General features: G+C 45.2%; 1 protein-coding gene across 2 annotated transcripts in view; it reads right to left on the reverse strand.

Moving 5' to 3' along the window:
* Positions 1-9,261, reverse strand: part of Birc6 (baculoviral IAP repeat containing 6) — a 182,177-nt gene extending 172,916 nt beyond the window's left edge. For both annotated transcript variants that reach the window (XM_051168400.1, XM_051168481.1), the window contains exon 1: positions 8,772-9,261. In XM_051168400.1, the coding sequence (XP_051024357.1) occupies positions 8,772-9,105 (334 nt within the window). In that variant the 5' untranslated portion in view covers positions 9,106-9,261. The remainder of the gene's footprint in view (positions 1-8,771) is intronic.
* Positions 9,262-11,511: the final 2,250 nt, after the last annotated feature.

Raw genomic sequence — 11,511 nt, forward strand, 5'->3', positions numbered from 1 at the left:
TGGCATACACATATAGGTCAAAGGCATCAGTTTTCTTTCATCCCAGGAGCCAAACTCAGGTAAGCAGCCTTGGTGGAAAGAATTTATACCCACAGAGCCAGTTAACCAGACAGCACAAGAAAGAAAACATAAATACCAGAGAAAATCAATCTGTCTATCTGTCTCTGTCTCTCTGTCTCTCTGTCTCTGTCTCTCTCTCTTCTCTTTCTCTCTCTCTCTCTCTCTCTCACACACACACACACACACACACACACAGCCAAAGACACAGAGCAAAACACTGTCTCGAAAAAAAATTATATGGAAGTGTTTTGCTGATAAAAAAGGAAAGAACAGGAAGCATTTGACATAAACTAGGCCATCATTTAATATCAGCAAAGTCTATCAAGTGAAACAGTCCAAGTACACATTCCTGGTCCCCAACATGAGGAACTGATTAAAGGGTCACAGCATTAGGAAGGTTGAGAACCACTATCTAAAGTAAACCAATAAAATCAAATATAGTCAGGGTAGAAGTACATGATATACATACATATATGAAAATGTTATAACAAAACCCATCAATGTGCACAATGGATATATACTAAAAACAAAACAACAGCAGCAGCAAACAAACAAACAAAAATCTGGCAGACAAGATGTCTCAACAGATAAGAGCACATACCAGTAAGCCTAAGAGCCTAAATTCAACCCTGGAAGCCACACAAGAGGACAGGATCAACTTCTGCAAGTTGTTCTCTGGCCTCCACAGGTACAGTGCCATGTGTTCACGTTCTCTCTCTCTCTCTCTCTCTCTCTCTCTCTCTCTCTCTCTCTCTCTCTCTCTCTCTCTCTCTCTCTCACTCACACACACACACACACACACACACACACATAAAAAACTAATGTTAATAAACAAGAGCAGGGCTTGAGCTGTTGCTCAGTGGTAAAGTACTTGCCTAGAATTAGCAAAAGCCTGATGCAAAACAAAAGCAGCGTAAGGTGGAAAAAAAATGTATCCAATCTAAGCTTTAATGAAGCTGGTGTAGAGATCTTTTTCTGATTTACAAACACTGCATAATTTTCTCTCCTTTTTTATTTCTTGTTTGTTTGTTTGTTTGAAGCAGGGTCTCTCTAAGTAGCCCTGGCTGTCCTGGAGCTCACTATGTAGACAAGATTGGCCTGGAACTCACAGAGTTCCTGCCTCTGCCTCCCAAGAGCTGGGCATGCACTACTATGTGTGGCTAGCACAAATTCCTCCAAGTCTTGTCTACCTGGTAAGAATGAAAATATTCTCAAGGCCAGGCACTGGGGGAAAACAAAGGCAGGCTGATCTCTGAGTTGAAGACAGTCAGAGTGGTGCACACCTTTGATCCTAGCACTCAGGAGGCAGAGGCAGGTGATCTCTGTGAGTTCAAGGCCAGCCTGGTCTACAGAGTGATCCCAGCCAGGGATATACAAAGAGAAACCCTGTCTGTCTGGAAAAACTTTAAAAATAATAAAAATAAAAATAAACCTTTTCAACATAAATAAACAAATATTTTCCCAAAATAATATTCAGTCAGGGCTGGAAATAAAAGCTTACTGGTAGAACACCTGCCTACATGAGTTAAGTCCCAGTAGGAAGTGGTAGGAACAAATAAAATAGAAGCATTTTTATCAAAATATAAATTATAAGGTTACCACATGTGTATTTCCATATACATTTGAATGACATCTATCTTCTAGACCTAAACATTAAGTTGGTAAACATTTTTTGAAAATAATGAAGAGAAGGGGCTGGAGAGATGGCTCAGAGGTCAAGAGCACTGGCTGCTCTTCCAGAGGTCCTGAGTTCAATTCCTAGCAACCACATGGTGGCTCGCAACCATCTATAATGAGATCTGGTGCCCTCTTCTGGCCTGTAGGTGTACACTACATAATAAATAAATAAATAAATAAATAAATAAATAAATAAATAAATAAATAAATAAATCTGGTGGTGGTAGTAGTAGTAGTAGTAGTAGTAATAATAATAATAATAATAATAATAATAATAATAATAATAATAATAAAAGAGAAGCATGACAGAGGCTGGAGAGATGGTTCAGTGATTAAGAGCACTACCTGCTCTTCCAGAAGTCATGAGTTCAATTCCCAGCAACCACATGGTGGCTCACAACCATCTATAATGTGATCTGATGCTCTCTTCTGACCTGCAGGTGTATATGCAGGCAGAGCACTGTATGCATAATAATAATTAAATAATTTTTTTTTAAAGAGAGAAGCAGGACAATACTAAAACTCAAAAGACACAAGAAAATTGGTATTTGTTCACTCAGTATCTGCCAAATGCTGGAGGCATTTATGTTCTGACCCTTCATCTTCACAACCATCACATTAAGTAAGAAATCTGAAATTCAAGAAGTACAAGTAGCTAAAATTCAAAACACTGACAAATGAAACTGTCTCTGAATATCCTGGAAAAAACTATATAAACAAATAATCAATACAAAATACACTGCTAGTGCGGGTGCTATTTCAGTGAACAAGAGAAAAGTCATCAACAGACACTTCCTAATTAACTATATCCTTACAAAGCAAAAACTAGATGAACTGTGCAAGACAGTTCCAAAGTGGTAAATCAGGAAAATAGTTCAAATTTCCTGGTAAATTTAGAAGCCGGGCCTGGTGGCGCACACCTTTAACCCCAGCCCTCGGGAGTCAGAGACAGGCAGATCACTCTGAGTTCAAGGCCAGCCTGGCCTACAAAGCGAGTCCAGGACAGCCAAGGCTACACAGAGAGACCCTGTCTCGGAAAAAAACAAAAACAAACAAGTGCAATACTTAAATATCCAAAACAGAAGTGGTGAGCTTACTAAAATGAACATAAATAAGATAATATGTACTTCGGAATTCATTTTTGGCTAACAGGATCTCCAAGTTAAGATATGCTCTAGGAACTTAGACTTGGAAGCTATTGTTATTAGAACTAGAAAGTGACTTTAAATCCTGTTGGTAAAATTCCTAGCAACCACATGGTGGCTTGCAACCATCTACAATGAGATCTGGTGCCCTCTTCTGGCCTGTTAAGAGAGAACATGCGGGGTAGACTCATTCATCCTTTAACAATGGGTAGCAGTGACAACGAGGGAAGACAGGAAGGAGTATTAGGAAAGATTTTGGATCCCTCCGGGTCTTTCCATCCTCCCCCATGCTCCATGTGTATGGAGTGGAGGGAGCGAGGTGACTGTCCCTGACATGAATGCTGGTGCCTGCTATCTGCCCCTTGCCTTGGGACCCTGATGGGACCTGATAGATTGTGACCAAATGGTGGGGGAGGAGGACTCCCTATAGCGGATCTGTATGGGGGGAAGGAGTGGAAAAGGGAGGGAGAGTGGGTGGATGGGAACTGGAGGATAAGAAAGAGGGGACATAATCGGGTTGTTATGTGAATAAATTATAATAAAAATAAAAAAATAAAGAAAGATATGCTCTAGGAGTTTAAAACCAGAGTAAGGGCAGGGCATAGTAGCTCACACTTGCAATTCCAACACTTGGGAAACCTGGACTAGAGTTAAGACTGGCACAAAACAAAACCAGACAAAAACACAAGTAAGATTAAGATTAACCTACCTAGTGAACTGAAGGAAATCGGTGCATTCCAAGAAAGAGCAAAGGTACTATAATAAGAAAGAAAATTAGCTGGGCAGTGTTGGTGCCCACCATTAATAGCATCACTTGGGAGGCAGAGGTGAGCAGAAAGAACCCTGAGAACGAGGCCACCCTGGCCTAGAGTGAGTTCCAGGACAGCCAAGGCTATACACAAAGAAGCCAAGTCACAAAAGCAAAAAGGAAGAAAAGTAAATAAATCCACTTCACAAAACAAAGTAGACATGGCTAAAGACTGGAGAGTCACTGAATACCATGGATCATCAGCCAGACGCTCCAAAACCTTAACTTTTTTTTTTTTTTTTTAATGTATGAGTGTTTTGCCACATGTGTATACAGCCCATAGGACAAAAGAAGGTATCAGATCCCCCACAACAACTAGATTTAGAGATAGTTATAAGCCACCATGCTGGGATCTTCACCTGGGTCCTCTTAAGAAGCAACTGCTGTGAACTTCTGGGCCATCTCTCCAGCTCCCAAAATACCAACCTTTTTTTTTTTTTCCCCCTTTAATAGTCTCCATGTATCATTCCTGGCTGGCCCAGAACTCACAATGTAGACCAGGCTCATCTGACACTCGGAGAGACATACGCACATCTACCACCTGACTGCTGGGGTTGAAGGCACCATACTCAGTTTCTCAAAATATTAACTTTTTTTTTTTTTTTTTTTTTTTTTGTGGTTTCTCTGTGTAGCTATGGCTGTCCTGGACTCACTCTGTAGACCATGGTCTCAGAGATCACCTGCCTCTGCCTCTCAAGTACTGGAATTAAAGGCATATGCCAACACTACCCATCGAAAATATTAACTCTTAAGTACTCTAATAGGAAACAAAAATATGTGCCTTACCCTGTATATACTGATAACTCTTAGTCTAATAAAATTTTATTTATAAACATTTTATATTATGTACAAATAATTTGAAAACACCAATTAAGAGTCAGTTTAAAAAATTATCACCACACTCATGAAGTGGAGGGCAGAGGTGGGCGGATCTCCAAGTCCCAGGCCACCTTGGCCCACAGAGTGACTTCCAGAACAACCAGAGCTACACAAAGAAACCCTGAGTTGATAAATAAATAAATATTATTACCAATTTTAACCCAGACTGAATACATGTAAATCCTGCTCCAATTCTTTAACTTCCAATATACACTAACAAGCTACCCACAACTCTACAAACTGAATCCTAGTATTATTACTGTTACCCAATAAAGTTGCATATGGTTACCCAATTATTTATCCCCTCAGACAAAGACATCTTTCTCTAGTATGGAAAAGAAGGTAGCTCACTCCCTTTGAATTGAAAAATAAAAGAGCTCTATTAGGACCATGGTCACTAACAGTACCTATTTCTTAGAACTGTTAACCACAAGATACCTACATATTCCAGGTTAAACATGGAATGCAGTATTCCCACCATCATCTGAACAATTATATACAAATATGCTTGGGGGGAGGGGAAGAGAGAGAGAAAGAGAGAGAGAGAGAGAGAGAGAGAGAGAGAGAGGGAGAGAGAACAAACACAAACTATTTTCCTATTTTCTGACAGAATTATAGGCAGCTCCAGGTACTGGGAACCTAACTCAGGTCCTCTGGAAAAGCAGCAAGTGCTCTTAACCACTAAGTCATTTCTCCAGCCCCATCCACATATTTTTTCTAATTTATTTTTTATGTGCATTGGTACCTTGATTACATGTCTGTGTAAGGGTACCAGCTCTCCTGGAACTGGAGTTACAGACAGCTGTAAGCTGCCATGAGGGTGCTGGTAGCCAATGTTCTTAACCTCTGAGCTATGTCTCTAGGACCCATGCACAGTTTTAATCACACACTCAATCCTCATGCACGGCATCTACACATGCATATCCCTGTCAGTGTTGTCTAATATATCAATTTTTACATTCATGTTATACATCTACAACCTTCCTCCTCTATCACCAAGGTAAATATTTCCTGTGTGGGGCTGGAGGGATGGCTCAGAGGTTAAGAGCATTGACTTCTCCCAGAAGTCATGAGTTCAATTCCCAGCAACCACATGGTGGCTCACAACCATCTATAATGTGATCTGATGCCCTCTTCTGGACTACAGGTGTACATGCAGGCAGAACACTGTATACATAATAAATAAATCTTTTTTTTTTTTAATTATTTTTCCTGTGTACAGCAGGTAAATATAAAATCATTTTAACAAGCCGAGCATGGTGGTACACGCCTTTAATCTGAGCACTCGGGAGGCAGAGACAGAAGGATCACTGTGAGTTCGTGACCAGCCTGGTCTACAAAGTGAGTCCAGGACAGCCAAGTCTACTCAGAGAGAAACCCTGTCTTGAAAATAAAAAAACAAAAAACATATCATTTTAACAAACCATGACACACAGTATTGTTCTCCACCATGGCCTCCAGACAAATGCATCCCAATTAAACTGTCTAAAACACTAGCACTTTTGTTAATAAAACTTTTTGTAGAACTCCTAACACCTGGACTGGAGAAAAGGCTCATCCTTTAAGAGAGCTTGTTGCTTTTTCCAAAGAATCAGAGTGCCAGTCTCAACACCCAAGTCAAGAAAAATAAAGCACCTTTAATTACTGCTCCAGGGATCTAGCCCCTCTTTTTACCTCTATAAGCACCTGCACACTCATGTCAAACACTCAAACAGACACTTTCCTATACATAAATAAAAATAAAATAAAGAAAAAGAAATGCGGGGCTGAAGAGATGGCTCAGAACCTAAGAGCACTGACTGCCCTTCCAGAGGTTCTGAGTTCAATTCCCAGCAACCACATAGTGGCTCACAACCATCTATGTAATGTGATCTGGTGCCCTCCTCTGGCCTGTGGGTGTACATGAAGGCAGAGCACTGTATACATAATAAATAAATAAATCTTTATTTAAAACGAAAAAGAAAGAAAGAAAGAAAGAAAAAATTCAAGCCTGGGGTGGTGGCTCACTCCCTTAGTCCTAGCACTCTGGGGGCAGATTCAAGTAGATCTCAAGTCTGAGGCCAACCAGCTCTATATAGTAATTTCCTGTCTAAAACAAGCAAAACAAAAAAACCAACCTATGGAAGGGGTGAGGACCGGAATATGATACCATTTATCTTAAATTGGAAATTGTGAAAATATTATTGGTTAAATATTGGTTAAAGATATAGTCATGTATGAAAGTGATAAAAAAAAACAAATTTAAGGTAGTATTTAGGAAAAAGGAAGAAAATGGGTCAGTGAAAGGTAAACTTCTGGTTTTATTTTTGTTTTTGTGTTTTTCAAGACAGTGTAACCTTGGCTGTCCTGGACTCAACTTTGTAGACCAGGTTGGCCTTGAACACACAGCGATCCACCTGCCTCTGCCCTCCGGGGTGCTGGGACTAAGGGCAGGTGCCACCATGCCAGGCTGTGAAGGGTAAACTTCTGTATTTGCAATGTCTTATTTCTTATGCCAAGTAGGGGAATACATGACCATTTGGGGTTTTGGTTGGTTGGTTGGTTTGGTTTGGTTGTTTCTTTTTTGTTTGGGGGGGTTTGTTTTGTTTTGTTTTTCAAGACAGGATCTCTCTGTGTAGCATTAGCTGTCCTGGACTCCCTTTGTATACCAGGCTGGCCTCGAACTGAACAGCGATCCGCCTGCCTCTGGCCCCCCAGACAACCCCAGTCCCCGCACCCAGTGCTGGGATTAAAGGGGTGCACCACCATGCCCGGCATTACATGACCATTTGTAATGAGTCCTTTCCATATTTAAACTATTTTAAATGATTTTTTTCAAAAGTCAACTGTTGATGAACATCTCCCTCTAAGACACAGTAACAACCTGTTATGTCCAAGCTGCAGTAAGTGAGCATTGCTACATCTGGGCCATCTACTTGTCATCTACCTAAGCCAAGAAAAGGGAAATTCACAAGCCTACAACCTAAAACTTTCTCTTAGCCATCTCTTAAATATATTGCAGGTTTACATGCTGTAACTATACATAGCTAGTTCACAAGGCAACAAAAATTAACGTCTCTAATTTCATCTTTGTATTCCTAAATTGCCATTTATTCTTATGCCTTATTACTCACACAGCAAGCTTATGCTTGTATGTCTGTGTAAATACCACAAAGTGAATCGGTAGACCACATAACTACTTCCATTTAGCTAAATACACTTAGATGTCATTTATCTCTGTACTTGAGTTTAAGCCCTCTAATACATGAACTCTATTTTAACCTTTAACGTCAAAATTAAGGCACCATTTGTCTACAAATGGAATGCCATCTCAGGAAATAACTTAGCAAGGTCAATCCCTAAAACACTCCAGTCTGTCCACTGAATGAGCTTTGACCTGATGCATCCTCAAAGTCCTATTCTTCAACGTTGTCACCACCCAGAGAAGTGCTCTCCCTCCAACGTGGAGGAGATTCAGATGTCCTTCCAACTACCCACGTCTAGCTCTCTATGGTAAAACAAGGGCTTGGTTGAAGTTTCATCCAATTACAAGGGATCTCGGTTTCTTGACACTTGAAGGGTGGGAGCCCATTGATGAGGACCAGGTATAACCTTCTTTGCACTCCGCGAATCCCGCAACACAGCTAGCAACAGTTCAAGCAGCTGGCCTTCCCCTCCGACTTTCCTCCCCGCCCCCACCGATTCGGACGCTCAACTCACGGAGGTCCCCGCACCTGCGGGACCTAAGAACAGCCGCCGGGCCGCAAACGCCGGGAAGAGGAAGGCTCGACAACCAGCTTGAAATATTCCCGCCCCTTGCCTCCGACCACCCACCTCTCCCGCTACAGCAAAGTCTATACCATCCTTTCCTTCTGGTCCAGCTCGGAGCTGGCCCAAAACCTCATCCAAGAGCTCAGAGAGGCCCCAGCCCTCTCCAGCACCGACCTCCGAGGCCTCCTCATCTCTTCTGGCAAAAGGCCCGGAGAGCAGGTCGCAGCGCACGCCGCCTCCCAGGGCTCTCGCCCCGAAACGCTGCAGCTTACAGAGAGTCCGAAGGTCCTCGGCCGTAGCTTCCGGGCCTCAGGGCCGTCCCCGGCCCTCCCGCTCCCCGCTGCCCTCCCCCGAGGCCAAGCCCCGGGGCTGGGCGGCTTCCGCGCCCAGCATCCCGACGACCCGACTCCGCCCGCGGCCGGCCCAGCCCCCGCCCGGCGTGCCCGGCTCACCGCTGAGCGCCGAGGCCTGAAGGGTGGCCCCCGACGTGCCGTCGATGACTTTGATGGTCCCGCGACTGGTGACGGCCAGGATGGCGTTGAGCGCCGGGTGGTAGGAGAGGCTGTGCAGCCCGTCGGGGTCGCAGCGCATGCAGCCATCCCGTAGCACCAGCCACTCGGAGACCCCGGCCGCCGCCGCCCCTGCCGCCGCCGCCGCGGAGGAGCAGCTCGGGCCCGAGGCCTCCGCAGCCGCAGCCGCCATCTTCCGGCCTGCGCTCAGCACAATCACACTGGGAAGCGGCTCAGTGACAGTCCCGGGAGGTGCAGCACCACAGCCAGTCACCATCCGGGGCCAGGGGGCAAAGCGGAGCGCGTTAGCCGGAAGTGAAGTCAAGCGCCCGCACGCAAGGGGAACGTCGGCTGCCGGGCCGGCCAGGCCAGGCGGGAGGGAGGAGAGCAGGGGAGGGGAAAGAGGGCCGCACCAAAAGAAGGGCAGGAGCCCGAGGGGGCGGAGCATGCGCGGGAGTGCCCGACGGGTCGAGCGCTGAGGGGAGGCTGACCGGGGAACCAGAGAAACAGCTAAGGCGGGGCGGGGACAGGACCAGGAGAGGTGGACATGCGCAGAAGGGCTCGCTCGCAGGGCCAGACCCGCAAGCCTAGGGAGAAGGGGCGGGGGGGGGGGGGGCGGAGCCTGGACCTCGGGGCGAGGAGCATGCGCGGTGGGGCTCGCGCGTGCCACGCGCGGCTGCTCGGGCCGGCCCAGCGACCTCAACGTCCCAGTTTCTTCCTGCGAGCCCCGGGAGTGGCGGCGCCAGGAGTTCCGCCCGGCGCGTGGCAGGGAGGGCGGTGCTGGGCCCTGTGTATTTCCGCTAGACAGACCTGAGCCCGCGCGACCTGGCTGGTACGCCCAGAGGCCCCTTCCAGCCGAGGGCGGCTGGGCCGCTCGCGCGGGGGTTAGGGCTTGAGGGGAGTGGTGGCAGCTGATCCGGAAGCAGGCCTAGATCAGTGCACCCTCAGGGCGAGCCTCTGGACCTGAACCTGGCTCTCACGACTCCTGCCCTAGTTCCAAATCTTTTGTCAAACAGAAATGCACGCTTTAATGTGCTGGAGACATTCTAGTTAAATCTAGAGTGCCTCATTGCAAAGAATTTACAAGAGGTGGTTTGGACTTTAGAGAGGTAGTCAGCTTAGTAATCATCCGATTTTATACACTAACTTTGTTTTTTTGTTTTGTTTTGTTTTTTAGGGACAGGGTCTCTCTGTGTAGCCTTAGCTGTCCTGGACTCACTTTGTAGACCAGGCTGGCCTCGAACTCGCAGCGATCCGCCTGCCTCTGATTAAAGGCGTGTGCCACTGTGCCCGGCTTTAGAATAACTTTTCTTAAACTTTAAGTTGAAACCGTTAACTAGAGTCAGTCACTTGGAGTTAAAGTGTAATGGTACCTAGGTGTGGTCCCACATGCCTGGAATCCCAGTCTGAAACAGGAATGCTACGAATCCGGGGCAAGCCTGTGCTATATGACCAAATCCTCCCAAAAAAAAAAAAAGTTAGTGGGCTTACACAGAAGATTCGGCAGCTTCAAAGCACTGCTGCTGCTCTTCCAGAGGCCCCCTGGACCTGAGGTTAGTTCCCGGCACTCATGTTGCCTCAACACTGTAATTCCATCTCCAAGGGATCTCACATCCTCTTCAGATAACCTGCACGCACTCGCGGATAGACACAGACACATAATTAGCAGGTGGAGACAGGAGGGCAAGAATTCAAGGTCATCTTTGAATATAGGAGTTTGGGGTCAGCATGAGCTACCTTAAATCCTAGCAGGAAAAGAAATGGTGAACCTGGTTGCTACCTTCATACATGCCTGCAGAGGAAGTATTTGTGCACTGTCCCAGTTAGATCTTACCCCTGTTTGCTCATATACAAAGTTATTTGATCTACATGTTGCTTATATTTCAAAAAGCTTAGGTCTATGAGTGTTTAGCCTACATATATGTATGTGCAGCACACACATGCCTAGTGCTTACAGAGGCCAGAAGATGGCATCGGATCACCGAACCGAGCCCAGGTCCTCTGCAAGAGCTCAAATACTTGTAACTTCTGGGGACTGTCCCCATCTCACTCCGTGGTGGTGTTCTGCTGTGTGCTAGAATCTCAAGTGGCACAGCTGACCTTGAACTGGCCGTGTCGCTTGAATTTCTCCACCACAGGTGCATGCTACCATACTCCGCTTCTGAGAATTTCTCATCCAAGTCAAATGAAAATGATGGAATTGGGGCTGGAGAGATGGCTCAGCGGTTAAGAGCACTGGCTGCTCTTCCAGAGGTCCTGAATTCAATTCCCAGCAACCTCCTGGTGGCTCACAACCGGCTATAATGTGATCCAATGCCCTCTCTGGCATGCAGGCTTATATGTGGGTAGAACACTGTATATGTAATAAATAATCTTTAAAGAAAAAGATAAAATTTCATAACAGACTTTTGCTTTAGTATTGTCAGTAAAAGTAATGGAAATACAGATTTAATGCCTTGTCCATGATACTGTGAGCTATTTACTAGCAGAAGCTAGAGTTTGAATTCAACAGTTCGATTTAGAAACCCGTGCTGCTTACACAAGCTTTCGTCTCAAAATGTCTCGATTTAAAGGACTGCAGTTGTTAGGCTAGGACTACACTAAACCACTCAAGAAGTGAGGAATGTCCTTCTTTTTATACCACCAGCAATTACATAGAAACTGAAAGCTACTATTTGAAAAT

The sequence above is a fragment of the Acomys russatus genome, chromosome 1 (genome assembly GCF_903995435.1).
Source record: "Acomys russatus chromosome 1, mAcoRus1.1, whole genome shotgun sequence".
NCBI classification, from domain to species: Eukaryota; Metazoa; Chordata; class Mammalia; order Rodentia; family Muridae; genus Acomys; species Acomys russatus.